This window comes from Palaemon carinicauda, chromosome 4 (assembly GCF_036898095.1).
Source record: "Palaemon carinicauda isolate YSFRI2023 chromosome 4, ASM3689809v2, whole genome shotgun sequence".
NCBI classification, from domain to species: Eukaryota; Metazoa; Arthropoda; class Malacostraca; order Decapoda; family Palaemonidae; genus Palaemon; species Palaemon carinicauda.
This window is the reverse complement of record NC_090728.1, coordinates 158,315,424-158,334,755: the sequence shown is the minus strand read 5'-3', so window position 1 is coordinate 158,334,755 and position 19,332 is coordinate 158,315,424. Positions and strand designations below refer to the sequence as shown.

Genomic DNA, 19,332 nt, shown 5'->3' with positions numbered 1-19,332 from the left:
ATATTACAGTGGAAAAGAGTGATGCTATGCCATAAAAAATATATAGACCAAACGTAAAATAATTGTTATCTGAAATTTTAAAGGAATTCATGAACAGCATAACCCGTAAATACTATATCAACAATAAAAAAAAAATCATAATAGTTCAAACTTCATTTTATGTTATAGTAAATTCACCGAGTAACAAGCAACTGAAAATAAAATTTCATTCAACATTATCTAAAATCCAACCTATGTTCATACATAAGAAAATGATGATTCGAGCGAAAAAGATAAGAAAAAGAAGCAAGGAATCCCTCCAGCTCCCTATCTCCTTGGCGTAAGATAATCATCAAATCTGCTTACTCAGATCCGAACTCCTTATGTTACAGATATGAAGCTGTGGTCGGGAAGGATGATCAAGAATATCTTCCGAAGAAAGCCTCTGGGATAAGGTAAAAAGGAAGGATGGTTTACGGCTCCCGGGTCGTCTCGGGAAACACTTGCATAAAGTTGAACAGAATCCGAAATATATGGCCCATAGAAGCCTCTGTCATTAGGCATCTTAATAGGCCATCAAGGGAGCGGCAACGAAACAAGAGAAGGAAAAAGTTCGTTGTAAATGCTGCATAAGAGGGAAGGCCTACCGCCATTCTGAACGTGGTAGAGAATAAAAGGCGAGATTAATAGATTCTTAGGAGAGAGAGAGAGAGAGAGAGAGAGAGAGAGAGAGAGAGAGAGAGAGAGAGAGAGAGAGAGAGAGAGAGAGAGAGAGAGAGAGAGAGAGAGAGAAATAATGTATTTTTCTCTGGAATTTGAAGAGAAAAGATACAGTCAGCTATATGTCTTATTCTGGATTTATACAAAGTTTCATCTTCTTCAGTAGCATTTGAACGTTGATTTATCACATGAAATAAAACATTTTCTTATAATTTGAAAAAACTAATTGTAAATGTGGCGTAGGAGATAAAATCCACCGCCAGTCTGAATGAAATAAAAATCAGAAATTAATGGATTCTTCTTCTTCTTCTTCTCCTGAGAGAGAGAGAGAGAGAGAGAGAGAGAGAGAGAGAGAGAGAGAGAGAGAGAGAGAGAGAGAGAGAGAGAGAGAGAGAGAGAGAATACTATTGAATTTAAACCTAAAATCATTTTGACAAAATGTCGAAGAATGAACCTTCGGAGAGGTGACAGATGTGACAGATAGTACACAGTCGCAATACCATGCAAAATCCCTTTTAACAAATGAACAAGTAGCCATAGATATACCAAAGCCTATTCCACATAAAAGCAAAATATCGAAGTTGAATTTTACGATTATTCGTAAAGCCTCATTTAAATGTATTATTTTACAGTCTTAGTATCACTACAGAGATGGTGACACAAGGCCACATGCTTCAGAGCTCTTCTCTTATGATAGTAGGGCAATCGCTGTCCAAGTTACCACACAGAGTCTTTACATCTGAGAAAAAAAAATATTTTTGTGTAACGATATTTTATAGGCACTGAGTGGTATTTGAAAACACCAACCACAGAATAACGCTGTCTGGTGGATATGACCTTTTATTCAGTTTACGGTGATGCTTGCAAATTTTGTTCCTGGCGGAGTTACTTCATGCTACTTTCAATTCCCATGCATCAATGCCTTATTCTATATAAACATACTGATTCATATGCATATAATTATCAGTATATATGCTTCATTTTAATAATAACTATAACAAAACCAATAATAATAATAATAATAATAATAATAATAATAATAATAATAATAATAATAATAATAAGATAAAGCAATCTTAGATTTCAGACCTCCGCCAATGAAGACTGAAAACATTTTATTCAAATCTTCGGACAAAGCTTTCCATCTTTGACAGTGAATGAATCTTCTGTATAATACTGAAAATAATAAACATACTCACGATCTTGATGCGGATCACTTCCAACATTGAACAGGTTCTTCCGGAGCATGATTGATACCTATCCAATGATGAAATTTTATGAAAATCCGGAAAGAGGTTTCGACGTGATCCTGGTAATATACAAACAAACAGATGAATAAATAAATAAACGAAGGTAAAAATATAATCTCCTTGGCGGATGTAATAAAAATAATAATAATAACAACAATAATAATAATAATAATAATAATAATAATAATAATAATAATAATAATAATAATAATAATTCAATGCCCTCCCATACTGAAATCCTACATGATACTAATCTCGTAACCTATTCAATATATATTCACTGTGAAGTAATTTCTGTTCGTTTTCATATAAGATAAGTTAATCACACGCAAATACCTCTATGTAAAGCAGGGCCAGAAAACCCTCGAAAGCAAAGAGGCGATGCTGTTTTGACCTTTCATTTCCCTCTTTTTGATAGAAAATCATTGGCCAGTAAAGCGTTAAAAGTTTAGCGGTTCAAAACCCAATATCCTCATCGAACCCAAACTTTCCCGCTTAACGGACCTTTCAACACTTCATGACTTTGCCTATAATCCTCCTGGCCTTTACATTCATCTCCATATCCATTTTTAGGTTTCGCCTCGCTGTTATTACCTGTATTACACGGAAGGATATTGCAAATAATGGTTATTGATATTAGACGACCAAAGCCTTTTAGCTGCAAGATCAATATGTGATGCAAGCCGACGGAGGCTGCTGGAGGGAAAATTTAATTTGCGTTGAACAATTTTGCTCGTTCATAACATGAGGCTTATCTCGTAGTCAGCATATTTTCATACGACAATTAATATTGTGAAAACGGAATTTATATATATATATATATATATATATATATATATATATATATATATATATATATATATATATATATATATATATATATATATTAGTTTTGGCATTAGCACTTTCTTTAGAAACAATACCGAACTATTACCTATCAATTGTCTATACTTTGGGAATAATACACCTAGAGGGGAAATTATGCATGACATATGAATCTATCTGGGAATTCAAATGTAAGCCAATAAAACAGTAAAATCTAGATATTCGTCTTGTCCACTATTTTATCCTGATTGCTCATCGCATAAGTCATTTATATACATCCATCGAGCTTAACTAGTATACCAAAATTCCAATAAGATGTCAGTAACTTTCCACGATCTTTATCTTTAGGATATGGTCCAAAGAGACGGTTTTATGTATATCAACACTGTTTAATGCAATTTAACCAATTACCAAAGCATGCCCTCCACATGCAGCATTTCAGCTAAAGAGTTTCGATATCCCTACTAGTCTAAATGAAATAGGAAAAGGTTATATAGACCAGCACTGGGGAAGGGAAGGCCATCCAGTGGTGGGATGCAACTGAGTGACTATTAGCTAAGGACTGAAGCCTCTTGCTTTACATAACCTTAGATTTTACCTGGATTTTGTTGATGATTATTGGTGCTACTTTATCCAGGACCATATTATGAAAAAAATAAACCTTACATAGTTTATTTTCGCAATTTTAACTTAGCTTTCGTAAGACTATTATTTTTGTTTGTCTCTTTTGCACTGTAGGAACTTTTTTTCATTTCAATTCTACTTCTATTACTACTAGCAGTGGAAATAATAGCATTAAAACAACAACAACAACAACAACAACGACAACAACAACAATAACAACAATCACAACAACAACAACACAACCAAACAATAATAATAATAATAATAATAATAATAATAATAATAATAATAATAATAATAGTGAAACTAAAATAATACCGTAATAGCAGTACTAATAATCGCAACAACAATGACTATGACAATGAAATTGATAAATTATTTATCATCTAATTCTAATGAAATACATTCCTATACGATTACCATATGTAAATATAACCCTTACTATTTGGCCAATATTGTAATGAGTGGAAGTAAAAGGAGAATATTCTATTCTTTACTAAAGTATGAAATACAATCATTAATACGCCATAACTACAGTAACTATCTATGCATTAATGATAATATGCATTTCCAATTCTTTATCCATTATTTGCTTGTATTCTGGAGCTAAATATTCTTGTCTGCTAATTTTCATTGCCCCATGTAAACTGAGGAGAAAATTAATCATTTCATGTGATCAGTGACCTGAATAGGATTATACACATGAAAGATTATTAATAGGGCCCCATAATTGTTCCACTTAAACCTCGATTCTTTTTGATAATTATTGAATTTGGGGATGGAATATTCTGCAGTGAATCGTCTTTATAAATGCCATCTATTCAGCTTTTGTGAGGAATAAAAAGTAGCGGAAAATAAGCTGAAATTATACAAAAAGAATGATCCAAATAAATCAACAAATCTTAATTGCGCTACTCATATAAACATGCATTATCATATATATATATATATATATATATATATATATATATATATATATATATATATATATATATATATATATATATACATATATATATGTATGTATGTATATATATATATATATGTATATATATATATATATATATATATATATATATATATATATTTATATATATATATTTGTGTAACTATGTATGTATGTATACACATATATATAAATTATATATATATCATGTATATAGAAATACACACACACACACATATATATATATATATATATATATATATATATATATAAATATATATATATATATTGTATATATATATATATATATATATATATATATATATATATATATATATATATATATATATATATATAGATATGTGTGTGTGCATATAGATATAAACATACATATATACATACATACATACACACACACACACACATATATATATATATATATATATATATATATATATATATATATATATATATATATATATATATATATATATATATATATACTGTACACTATATATATGGTTGTGTGTGAACACATTTCCAATAAAAACTACAAATGGATGTTTGATAACAAGGGTGATAAATAATTTAAAACTTATTTTTCAGTTATTAGTATCAGTAACATGAAATGCTACATCTTACTTTCAAGAAACTTGGCCGAAATATTATCTCAAAAATAACTAACAACATCCAGTTTTATGTTGCTTCGTTCAGGTTCCTGTTTTTTCCAAAACACCTAAAATAGTTTCGTGTTTCTTTATTGACTCCAAAACTTTCCATTTCATGCTGGGATTTTTGTCATTGAAGAACTTAAAACCAAAAGACTCATTGGCCATCACCACTTTTTCAGTAGTCTATTAAAATCAAACCAGTAAAAATCTTAAACGTTAGACGCTTAGGATGGAGAATGCGTGAAATATTATGTCAAGAAATTTGTTATATCAATTGGATATAAGACTGAAAATTACTCCTAATACTTATCTTTAAATCTTGTTTAAATCCTCAGTTGATCGTTTTTATGATACTAAATTCTCAAAGATTCAAGTAATTGCTAGAAAACAGTTAGAAAGATTGTAGTAGCCAATGTGGTAATGTCCCTGACTGGTGAACGCCAGCGACTGGGGTTCGAGTCCCGTTCAAACTCGTTAGTTTCTTTGGTCGCTCTAACCTCACCCTCCTCGTGACCTAAAGATGGGGGTTTTGGGGGTGCCTATAGGTAGGTCTGCTGAGTCATCAGCAGCCATTGCCTATCCCTCCTTGGTCTTAGCTTGGGTGGAGAGGGGGTTTGGGCGCTTATCATATATATATATATATATATATATATATATATATATATATATATATATATATATATATATATATATATATATGGTCCGTCTCAAGGGCATTGTCCAGCTTGATAGGGCAAAGTCACTGTTTCTTGACTCTGTCATTCACGAGCGGCCTTTAAACCTTAAATCTTAAACGATGGCACTTACATGCATGTTCATTTATCCCGGTCCCTCCTATCGGTCCTCTTTTGGTATTTCAGGTTCCTCCTTTGTTTGTTTACCAGGAAATATTTACAACTTTAGTGAACACTCTTTCCTCAGTACATTTTTGGATAAATAGTTAGATTTATTTTGAAGGGCCATGTGCTCATAATAGAACTATAACATTACTAAAAAAAGAAAAAAAAAAAACACTACTCCTGTTACTAGTTCGATTGGGCTACGCAAGTTAAAGTCTTGTTACCAATTTTTATAATATAATTTACAACATATTGGGGAATTGGTCACAACTGCAGCGATATGACTTCAACAGTTCTTAATTCAAAAGAAAATCTATAGATGTGTCCTAGTTACTACTCAAATTGACGCCCAAAACGAATAATTTACTTCGAAATCCAAATCATACTGATCATTCAGGATAAAAAGAAATATAAAGTTGTGTAATTGATCATTTTCTGATGATATCCATCCACAAATGAAATGCGAAAGTCAACAGTATGTCTCTGATTCTGCTTTAAGTTTAAATAATCAGAATTTTCAAATTCCTTGGTTGCATATCAATGAAAAACTTTCAGTCATGATTTTAAAACAAATCTGCAATATGTTTTAATTTCCATCAACATTAAGTCGTTCACATGATTTTAGCTTCATTTCTAATTAATATCTATATTTCAGTTTTATTAAGAGATAACAGCAACTGATAACTAATCACTCGAGATGTTAGTAATGAAGAGATGAAAGTGCATGATGTTTCACCAAGTTACGTTACGATAACAATTGTTTATTTTCATAAATGTTCAACGTAAGTTATGGTAGTCATTAAATCTAGTGTTCTTAAATAAATATAATAATTATATATTTTGCTTCCCACCAGAAATGTCTTTGATCTCAGTTCGGAATGGCTTATTATAATGCATTCAGAATATAATCTAAAAACGTCAGTTAATAAGACCAATCATCAAAATCATAGAAGGATTTGGGATATAAAAGGGTACTAATCCGCTTAAAAACCTAATGAACACGTCACAGTAATATTTTATCTAAAAGAGAGGAATTTCGTTTATTCAGAGTACAAAGTATCCTTTGTTATGCATTTCCCCTTGTGCCAATCCTTTCATTTGCATAAATGAAAGCGGGATCAGGAGGACGGTAAGACCGTGTAATTACAAATGTTTAGAAAATTGTTTAAAAGGGATAAAACTGGTTAAAACGAGCTCAAAAGTGTTCCGATCAAAAGCTAAACTCATATTGTAATTAAAAGGCTGTTAGTTAATCCGACAGGAATGTTTAACAAATGAATTACAGTCTGGGACGCCCACGTCCCTGGATGCTGTTCTATTCGGGGCGAGGGGAAGGGGAAGCCGCCGAGGCTGGAGGCAAATATGTCCATTACGTTAAACACCTGATGCATCATTAGCGATTTCTCGATCAGAGTAGCCTAAGGCAATGCGGTGGAAGGCAATCAAGTTACCAGTTCTGATTTTTTATTCAGAGTATATTCCCAACATCTCTCTCTCTCTCTCTCTCTCTCTCTCTCTCTCTCTCTCTCTCTCTCTCTCTGTGATTCATTGTTTATATGTATATCTATCTATATATATATATATACATATAATATATATATATATATATATATATATATATATATAGAGATAGATAGATAGATAGATAGATATATATATATATATATATGCATATATATATCTATATATATAGATATATATACATATATATATGCATATTCATACATATATATATATATATATATATATATATATATATATATATATATATATATATATGATTCTTTTTTATTACTCGATAGGTACAAGAGTAATGCTCTGCAAATGCGTAGTACTCTCATTTATAATGAAGAAAATTATATTGACGATTAAATATCTGAAAGAAAACCAGGATCATTGCAATATTGATTAAATATTTAGTTTGATTATTTATTGCCATCAACGTTTAACCGTTACAATTTATTGGATTGCATCATAAACCTTATCAAATATGAAAAAAAAAATACTTCACATTCTTTAAAAGAAGTTTTAAGTATTCATTAACGACATAGATCATTGTATGTATAATAGAGGTAAGTGTCCTAAGTCATCCATCAAATACAGGTTCCCAATCCTTATAAGAATTGGTTAAATATCTATTTTTGAATAAATAAAAAATCCCTAAAACATAACACGTAATGTTGTAAATGTTGTAAATTATTATGAATTATATGCATTCCCCCAGAAAAATATTCAATCTTGATCATGATATTATGCACTTTTTGTCACTTCAGAACATGGACAATCAAAATTAATCTATATGTATGTTTGGGTATCAAAAAAGCCACAAAATTTAATAAGATTATTAGGAAAACCCTGGATAGGTACGCTCCTCGGACACCCCTTTAAGGGTATACTCGGACGCGAACGACCCCGACGCCAAAAAAAATTCTTAAAAAATCAGTTTTTGCAGTAACCTCCTTTTTTCTTTTGCCAAAAAAAACTTCAATGAATGCTCAAAACAACTGTAAAGATAAATACTACTCATCTGCAGAAAAACTATTTATTATAAATATTTTAAAAAATTAAGTAGAAAAAAAAAGACCTGACATAAAAATTCATAAAAAAAAGTTTATACATATATACACAAATCCTTTTAGGAATTGATTCTTGAATGTTTAGGACACATCTTGATGTATTTTGGATGAAGTCAGACCCATGGAGGTGAAGATCTGAAATGAGAAAAAAAGGGTAACTTTTTTTGGCCAAAAAAATTTGTCCAAATTTCATGAATTTTTTTTGGGTACCCAAATGAAATAGGAAGTGGCTAATCTTTTTAGGGAATAAACATATGTTATCCTGAAATAGAAATATGTAAAAAAATCTTCATTATTCTGTAAATTACATTTATATCAGGGGCCATATCTAAAGGTAATTTTTTGAGTACTTAGAAATTTCGTAAAAAAATACATATATTTAATATATAATATGATATTTATGCAGGTAAAAATATAACAAAATATCACAAATTCTATAGGGAACAAGAATATATATAGATAGGGCAGCTTACGCTTCGGATATGTCCACAAAATGGCCGCCAACCACACTGACTCAGACTCCCTAATCTGCCACTTGAAATGTAGGAAGGGTATGTCAATTTCAAGGTGTTATTTACTAATCTAATTATTATTGGATATGCATAAAAATTGTATGGTGGGTTGCTGGATAATTGTCGATTATTTTACGACTATAAAATTAAAATTCTGACCCAAAAAAAATTTTTTGAAGGGAAATAAAATTGAAAAAAAAAAATGTAAAACAATATAATATTTTAGCTAAAAAAATTTGATGATATTCAATCAAAAAAGAAGTAAACAAAATTTTCCGACAAATAAACATCTAAATGAATCATTACTCTGTGATAGTTCCTTAGTACGTAGTAATTTTGAAAGAATTGGGAAAAAACGAAAAAATGGCAATCACCGGAAAATCGAACACATACCTATATATACGCCATATCTGGCTAAAAAAAAGATAGGCATGGGTAGCCTGATCATCTAGAAACACTTTCCAACACTATAAAAATATAAGTTTTGCGACACTACTTGCCAATTCCTTACGGTAACATGACTAAGCAAAAAAATGCAAAACAAATAAAAAGGGGCACTCGCGGAAAAATGGCTAACATTCTAATATACGGCATTTCAGAAGAAAAAAATTCAGCCACGTGCTAGGCAAACCATCAAGGCACATTTTCCGACAAATAAACATATAAATGAATCATTACTCTGTGATAGTTCCTTAGTACGTAGTAATTTTGAAAGAAATGGGAAAAAACGAAAAAATGGCAATCACAGGAAAATCGAACACATACCTATATATACGCCATATCTGGCTAAAAAAAAAAAAAAGATAGGCATGGGTAGCCTGATCATCTAGAAACACTTTCCAACACTATAAAATTATAAGTTTTGCGACACTACTTGCCAATTCCTTACGGTAACATGACTAAGCAAAAAAATGCAAAACAAATAAAAAGGGGCACTCGTGGAAAAATGGCCATTCTAATATACGGCATTTCAGAAAAAAAAAAATTTCAGCCACGTGCTAGGCAAACCATCGAGGCACATTTTCCGACAAATGAACATATAAATGAATCATTACTCTGTGATAGTTCCTTAGTACGTAGTAATTTTGAAAGAAATGGGAAAAAACGAAAAAATGGCAATCACAGGAAAATCGAACACATACTTATATATACGCCATATCTGGCTAAAAAAAAAATAGGCATGGGTAGCCAGATCATCTAGAAACACTTTCCAACACTATAAAAATATAAGTTTTGCGACACTACTTGCCAATTCCTTACGGTAACATGACTAAGCAAAAAAATGCAAAACAAATAAAAAGGGGCACTCGCGGAAAAATGCCCAACATTCTAATATACTGCATCTCAGATAAAAAAAAAGACATGCACGTGTTAGCCCAACCATCAAGGCACACTTTCTAACACATAAACATGAAAAACAAATCAATAATATACGGCAATTCCTTACTACGTAGTAAATTTTTACAAATATTGAAAAAAAACAGAAATTGGCACCCGCAGTTAAATACCCAATATACCAATAACTACGTCGTATCTGACAAAAACAAAATCACGCATGAGTAGCCAGATCATCTAGACACACTTTCCAACACTAAAAAAGCAAAAGTTTTACGACACTATTTGGCAATATCATACGGAAAAATGACTTGGCAAAAAAATGAAAAAAAAAAATGAAAAAGAGGCACTCGCGGTAAAATGCCCGCCATTCTAATATACGGCATCTCAGATAAAAAAAAAAAAGACATGCACGTGTTAGCCCAACCATCAAGGCACACTTTCTAACACATAAACATGAAAAAAAAAAATGAATAATATACGGCAATTCCTTACTACGTAGTAATTTTTACAAATATTGAAAAAAAAAACAGAAATTGGTAACCGCATTTAAATACCCAATATACCAATAACTACGTCGTATCTGACAAAAACAAAGTCACGCATGGGTAGCCAGATCATCTAGACACACTTTCCAACACTAAACAAGCAAAAGTTTTACGACACTATTTGGCAATATCTTACGGAAAAATGACTTGGCAAAAAAATGAAAAAAAATGAAAAAGGGGCACTCGCGGTAAAATGGTCCTCGTGGTGATGAACGATATTTTAACTAAAAAAAAAATCATGCACATGGTAGCCAAACAATCCACCAAGACTTTCCACAACTGATAAACTATACAAGTTGCACCATTCTACGACAATTTCATAATACGTAATAACTTTGATAATTAGGCAAACTACCTTAGAAGGGTAAACTCGGTCGCGCTCGACCCCGACGCGTCTCAGAAATCGGGGAAGGAGTACAGCTACAGCAATGCACATCTGGACACTACTAGAGCGTGTAGGGGAGACACCTCCTGCAGGTCGATCACCCACAAATTCAGTCACGGGGGTGAGTCACGTGAGAAAAACCTGTTTTTTTTTTTTTGACGCTCGGGGTCGCGAACGACCCACCGTACCTATCCAGGGTTAGGAAATATCATTGCAGTTTTAGACACAAATAATAAGCTAATAGAATCAGAGCAAAACTTCAAAATGTATTATACCTCTTCTAATACAAGTTTGGAAATCCTGAAAGTAGAGATTTAGATGAGCAGGCTTTGTTCGAAATTGTATGCCAATATTCTAAGATGCAAAAAGTCATAAAGTGTATTCGCACTTCTATTTTACAACTTTATTTTACACTTACAGGTAAAATGGTAGATAACTTGAATAAAAAGAAAAGACGATGACTTTTTAATACTTCTGAGAAATGTGCTATGGTTCCTAGGAAAATAAAAATGTTCTAGCGATAGAAATAGAGTAAAAATCAAATAAGTGAACGAGCAAGGCAACCGATTCAGCTGTTAGATATTTAAATTGAAATGGGTCTTTTACCTTCTGGTTTTTAAAACATGAGCTTTTCATAAAAAAAAAGTCAATCAGCCAAACCAATGGTTTTTGCCGGTCTCATTGAATGCAGTGGAATGATGGCAGAGTTTTATTTATTTTTTTCAGTTTTTTCTTTTTAATTGCCCCGGACCATTTTATATATGAATGTCAAATGCTCTCTGTCTGTAAAGTGTTTGAAAATATGCTCACACTCAGTGCCTTCACTGATTCATTGCATTCGGAATGTGAATGATAATTTGCACTTGATAATACTTTTCATTTTATTTCGCATTTCCTGCGAATTTTCGAAGTCAGCAGCGCTGAGGACGAACTCTGTGGCTTGACGTCGATTAAGAATGATGTATACCGGAAGAAATTACATTAAATAAATCTACTTACATTCTCCTTTTGTTACACAATCGAATACCAAATGCATATGAAATTGATCTGCTTACTAAGACCTACACCATCAAATGGGAACTGATATGGCTACACGGTTTACTGAAAGTTTTAACATAGGGAACATAATTACGAATTGTACAAAATGGCATTTAAGCCTTGCACCCAATTTGTTCCTTTCATCATAACTATTTCATATAGAAAAAAAAATGTAAAAGCAGCTTTCACTTCAAGGTATTTGCGTACAGAACTTCATCATTGCATTTCATATATCCGCATTTGTAAAACATGTAATCTCTTTTCTCTTGTCCGATAGTAGGGTGATTAATCAATGTTCGTTTAGTGGAGATATATATAAATAACAGAATTATCGCACACTTCAAATAATCTATTTAAAAATAAACTGTCCTAGCTACCTGAATTACAACATGCCATTTTGGGGACAACCCTTGTCTGAATTTTAAATTAAAATCTTGATTTAGAAAGTTGTATTTGTAAATGTTTAAATTTTTCTAATACTCGTTTTATTGTAATAAAATCCTTAGGGTTTAATTCATACATTGACCGCATAACATAATCAACTGACTTAAATTGAATTTTAAAATTGGTTTGCCTAAAACTTTTAACTATCCATATTCAGTTTTGACAGTCAAAAACTCTTATTGTAGCTTTGCTATCTTATAGAAATCAGCCAACTTTGATCACAAACATCGATGAAGATTATTATTATTACTAGCTGAGCTACAACTCTAGTTGGAAAAGCGGGATGCTATAAGCCCAAGGAATTCAACAGTGAAAGACAGCCCCGTGAGGAAAGGAAATAAGGAAACAGAATAGTGTGTCTGGGTGTAACGTAAGCAAGAGAACTCTAACCCAAGACAGTGAAAAACCAGGGTACAGAGGCTATACCACTATCAAAGCCTAGAGAACAATGGTTTGATTTACAGTTGTAGCTCTGTTTTCTACTTTTTGTTACTTGAGCTGAGAGTAAGAATTTTATTATTGCATATAGGGATCATTTGAGTTTTCTTTGAAATGGTTACAAGAATTATTGATGTTTTTATTCTTTTATTTTTTTAGCCTCTGTCTCTTTATGAAGAGGATTGTTTCGTACATGTCTTAACAGATCGTATTGTTAATGTTTGTATGAACCCTCTTCATTTCAGTGCAATTGGATTTCATTTAGTTCGCCAGCTTCGCTCTCATCTTTTGAAGACAAACCTCTTCTAAATCTGAATCTCGTGCCTCGCTTCGTTATAATTTGACTTACGGGATTCAAATTGGTTCATACCTCAGCACATCATATAACTTGGTCAATCCTTCTGTTATCCTATAGTATTTAAATCCTGGGTTAGTGGTGCATCTTCAAATATCTGAAAGCCTTGCCACTCTATTGCCCAGCCTTCATACGTTGACTCATCGTATCGATTTAGTGTCTATGTAATATTTAATTTTTTGTGGGGCTCAGGATAGGCTTTGGTATCTATACCTACAGTCTGCTGATAATGAACACCAGGAGGAATCTGATAACTGGTAAATATCACTATTAGCTTTCGACTTTGTATTGTAAAAATTCATATGCTGCAATTGATTCCAACCGATTTTAAAGTTTTAAGTTCATTACGCTTAGGGTTTTACATCTAATTTCGGTATTCCTTGAAACTTGATATAACTACTTTTTCATACAGTGTGTGTTACCGTCTCCAATTATTCCAAAACGTCTTACCACAGCATGGGTGCAGCAGCACAATCATGACGTCTAAAAACCATAATACTGTCATGGCTATTTATACTAGTCGGTCTAAGCAACGTGACTGACGGCCTTAATATAGATACAGTTATTACCTTTTCAATCTATACTCTTTGCTTTGAGCGTTATATAAACATAATGAGTGATATAGAACTTTCATAAAGCGTTTCACTAATTTTTTTACAAAGAATATAGTAATAAAAACTGTGCTGGATATTCAAATGGTCAACGTATTCTTCCCTATACAATGATCTGTAGATACTATTTAGGTAAGCATTCGTGCTTTCATCGCCATTTGAAGTAAACAGGGAAATAAACAACCTACAAGAACAGAATAAACAAGCCAAATAAAACATTTTAAGACCATAACAACATAGTTCTGAATGAACCATTATAACGAAAAGTCCATCCGATTTTATTTATAGATATCAGTATTAAGTATTATTGTTACTATCATTACCATCATTTTCATTAAGAGGTATGACGAACTATTAACGATGAATCCGAAACAAAATCAGAGTGCGCCATTTTCCAAGTAGTAAAAAATGTATTTTCATCAAACTTTAAAGGTTTGAAGGAGACAAAAACAAGATAGCCTGGGAATGTATAGTGCACTTCCTATTAGAGCTATAGAGAATATTTACATTCTAACTGATATGGATTATTTTGATTATTCTGTATACGAAAAATATTCATAACTTAAGAGAGAATGCCAACGAAAAACAAAATAGTGTTTGGATTAATAAAAATATAGTAGATACAAAATAAAAATATATATGTATATAAACAAGTAAGCAACATTAAAGCTAAATAAAAACAATCAAACGACTAAGAACTGATGCTAAGCGCAATAGACTTCTTTATTTCATTTAGATCAAGACTAGAGATAACAGGTTGGACGATGAATAAAGTCTAAGTCATATACTACCAAATTTAGCATTTCCTAGATGCATAACTTTGCCCACAGTAAGATAAATCCATCTAAATCCTATGTGGGAAGTTCCCGTCTGTTCCTCTCAATATCGACGGAAAAGTGATTTAAACTCTTGACAGCCGGGAAATGGCGTCTTTTCATTTGACGTATGAGAGCGAGCACACAGATTTAAAAGACACATTCTTGTATTTTCCTAACTATTGATTGGGAGAAAGAAGTGGAAAAGGGAAAACATAGAATTAGAGAATTCGAACCATTTAAGTAAAATTCCCTTTAAGGAAAAAAATTCCGTCAATAGAGGAGGAAAAGAAAAGGCAAGGTATCCTCCGAAATCCCTGAATCTAATTCTCAGTCGAATTACAAACGAAATGCTTCTTTTATTGATAGTACCTCGCCATAAAGGGATCCAAATGTGGAGAAAGACAATGGCATCGCAAGTAACACGATTGGTCTGGAGAAAAGGTGCCAAATTGTTTTTGGGATTCGGTAGAACACGCACATATCTTATGATTAGATAAGTATCTTTAATAAATTTCTTTTATTCAAAAGATCTTAAATTTTGTAAGACCAATGTCTGATAAGGAAAAAAGATCCTATGCAGAAAACTTACACATAATTAGCTGTTTAGAGAAGGCCCACTAATATATTTCCTAATTCCCCTACACGCAATATCCTTTTATCTCTCTTGTGCATGCGCTTGCAATTCCTTTCACACATACTATAAAACTTGACAATCAATCACTCTTCAATAATCTATCGTGCTCAGTTGTTTCCATAGTTAAACTCATTTCTAAACACTATGATATGTCTTTTCACATATACTAACTCTTACACTGTTCGGTATTTCTCTAAATTTCTTAGTTTCAGTTTTTCTTACATTCAATATACTAAAAGAATAATTAATCTCAACAGCCCTGTTATTGTTCAGTGGCTAATTCCCACTTGGTAAGGGCAGAAGAGAATCTTTAGTTATAGTAAGCAGCTCTTCTAGGAGATGAATACTCCAAAATCAAACTATTGTTCTCTAGTCTTGAGTAGTGCCATAGCCTCTACACCATAGTCTTCCACTTTCTTGGGGTAGAGTTCTCTTGCTTGAGGGTACACTCAAGCAATCTATTCTATCCTATTTCTCTTGCTCTTGCTTTTCTTATTTTTGAAGGTTTTATAGTTTACATATAAAAGATATGTTTAATCTTGTCACTGTTCTTAAAATATCTTATTCTAATTCTTTACTTTCCTTGCCGTTTATTTATTTCATTGTTTCCTTTCCTCATTGGGCTATTTTTCCCCGTTGGAGCCCTTGGGCTTATAGCTTACTAGCTTAGTTAGTAATAATAATAATGGTAATCACCATCATGGAAAGGGCAATAGCCTTCCACTGACTTGGGCTATAGTTCTCATTTTTCAATCAATTTGCTCTTCCTCATGCTTTTTTTTCAAAAGGCATGTTAAGCAGCCATTTTATTCAGTTTCTGGACTATAACTATAACTCTCTACATGTATACAGTAGTTATATTCAGTTATTACTGTTATTTTACTTTCTAGTTTATTCTTTGTTTCTCTTTCTATCACTGCATGGAGCTGTTTTCCGTATGGGTTCCCAAAATTAGTAACATTGTACTTTTCTAAGTATGTTGTAGCTTGACTTGTAATAGTAAAGGTAATGACAACAATGAGAGTTGGCTTAACCATTCCGTATTACATTCTCATCTCGGCATACATAGAAAATACAACTCTTTACAATCTTTGGCAAACTCCCCCGGGGCTTTTATATCTTTTCATACTCTTATGACTCTTCTGTCTAATCCTACCATCATCCATTAAATTTACACCCAAATATCTGTAAAAATCAAATGTTTCCATTCTTCATTCATCTATATTAACATTCATAATTGTATTTTCTCGGTTTCATGTATCCTTGTAAAATTTTTCCTTACACTTTAAACTTTTCTACTAAATTAGTTTCTGCAGTTTCTCTTGTTCCTCTCTAATCACTACTGCACCATTTGTAAGCTTCTACTTATCCACTCTCCATTCAAAACTCATTCTCCTATCTTACAACTTTGCACCTAAATCTACTATCTTTTCTTTGACCTCTTCCATCACTTCATCAAAATCAAACTTTTTTTCTTTTTACATATAATCATAACAAACAACTGATCTACAAATCCTCTTCCTAGTCGTAACCTATATTGTTCTTCCTTTACTCTTCTGCTATTTGTCTTATTTCCTCCAGTTAGATCTCACAATATATCTTTTGTCCTATTTCTGACTTTTAGCATCACTCTACCTTTAAAAATATTGAATAGCAATGGAATTATAACACATTCTTATCTCACACCTACCTCACACAAAATCAGTTGGTCTATATAATCCAACACACATTTTGTCACTCTCGACAACTTATTTTCTAGATCATGCTTCCCAACACCCCTCTATCAATTCATTCAACTTTTTCCCCCTTCTTTTAATTTTCTTTCCTCATATATCTGTTTCCTAAGTCTATCTCATCTATTTACTCTCTTTCTTTTCTGAATAAATCTTGGACGTCCCTTCTTAGTGCTCAGGCTTACTACTCTTGAGGCATTGACTTGTACCTTCCTTCTATTGTTTATTTTCAACAAACATTGCATACTCACTCCTAACTCAGAAGATCATTCACTTCCGATTTTTTTCCAGTCTTACAATTTATTAACAAATCTGTGTGTTTTACTAAACTTTCTATCTATTAACTTCTTTTTAGATCTTCTCTCCCTGTAGCTAATTTTCACCTTCCCCATTTCCTTTTATTTATATCCCCTTTTATAATTCTACTTCTATCGAATTATCTTATCCATGCTCATACATACCAACATATTACCCGTTAGGATACGCCCTCTGACTGAGAACCAGGTACACGACAAAATCCCTCCTAAATTGTGTCTGCTTGATCCCACATCAGTCCAAAAAAATTCGAAAAAAATTTAGAAGACAGAATTATCTCAATCATTTACTCCATTAATCACAGGAATCTAAAATCAAACTGATTTTTGTTTGCCATGATTGTTTATTACATAAATTGTGCATCCTATTTCTCAGATTTTTTTTTATTCTTTTAAAAGACGATACATTGTCTTCTATGAGCCTAATTTTAAAAAAAGTATGTTAATTTGTCTACAAACGTTTAATAAGTATACATTGAGCTTAGTATCCTTGTTCTTTGCTACGGACTTGAGGGTGCTTCATCTCTTTTTGGCTAATTATTTGATCATTTTAGAATTACGAAGCAGCTCTTATGCTTGTTAATACTCAGCAGTTACTTTTTCACATTTACTACACCTAACCACGATTCACTCATTTTGATTGTAATATCGTAACATTTACTATTTTTTGGAAGATCAATTCAGGATTTAAAGTCGTTAATTTTTCTATTGTATGAAGTAAGAGAGTCGTCGTTGTGTTTGTCATTGCCGTCGCCATCGTCTTCGTCAATGATATCATCATTGAAGTTGTCGTCGTCAAAGTTGTGGTCGTCGAAGTCGTTGAAAATATCATCAAAGACGTCGTCGTCAAAGTCATCAAACCCGTCGTCGTCGTCGAAGTCGTCAAACCCGTCGTCGTCGTCGAAGTCGTCAAACCCGTCGTCGTCGTCAAAGTTGCGTTCGTCGAAGTCGTTGACAATATCATCAAAGTCGTCGTCGTCGAAGTCGTCAAACCCGTCGTCGTCGTCAAAGTTGTGGTCGTTGAAGTCGTTGACAATATCATGAAAGTCATCATCATCGAAATCGTCAAACCCGTCATCGACGTCGTTGACAATATCATCAAAGTCGTCGTCGTCAAAGTTGTGGTCGTCGAAGTCGTTGACAATATCATCAAAGTCGAAGTCGTCGAGGGTCGTCGAAGTCGTCAAGCCCGTCATCGTGGTCAAAGTAGTGGTCGTCGAAGTCGTTGACAATATCATCAAAGTCGTTGTCATTGAAGTCGTCGAGGGTCGTCGAAGTCGTCAAACCCGTCGTCATCATCAAAGCTGTGGTCGTCGAAGTCGTTGACAATATCATCAAAGTCGTCGTCGTCGAAGTCGTCAAAACCGTCGTCGTTGTCAAAGTTGTGGTCGTTGTATTCTTGACACTATCATCGAAGTCATTGTCGTCGAAGTCGTTGAATTCGTTGAAGTCGTCCTAGTAATCGTCGTTGAAGTCATCTTTGACAAACTTGTGGTCGTCGAAGTTGTTGACACTATCATCGAAGTCGTCATGATTGTCGAAGTCGTCAAAGTTGTGGCCGTCAAAGTTGTTAACACTATCATCGAAGTAGTTGACATCGTCAAAGTCGTGGTCATCAAAATCGTTGTCACTATCATCGAAGTCATCGTCGTCAAAGACGTTGACACTATCTTCAAAGTCGTTGACGTCATCAAAGTCGTCAAAATTGTGGTCATCGAAATCATTGTCACTATCATC

General features: G+C 32.8%; 1 protein-coding gene across 1 annotated transcript in view; it reads right to left on the bottom strand.

Moving 5' to 3' along the window:
• Nucleotides 1-18,844: 18,844 nt before the first annotated feature.
• Nucleotides 18,845-19,332, bottom strand: part of LOC137639723 (probable DNA-directed RNA polymerase subunit delta) — a 2,803-nt gene continuing 2,315 nt past the window's right edge. Inside the window, exons 3-4 of the mRNA XM_068371970.1 lie at nt 19,081-19,332; nt 18,845-19,000 (exon numbers count right to left, since the gene is read on the bottom strand). The exon at nt 19,081-19,332 is cut by the window's right edge and continues 158 nt beyond it. Of these exons, the coding sequence (XP_068228071.1) occupies nt 18,845-19,000; nt 19,081-19,332 (408 nt within the window). The remainder of the gene's footprint in view (nt 19,001-19,080) is intronic.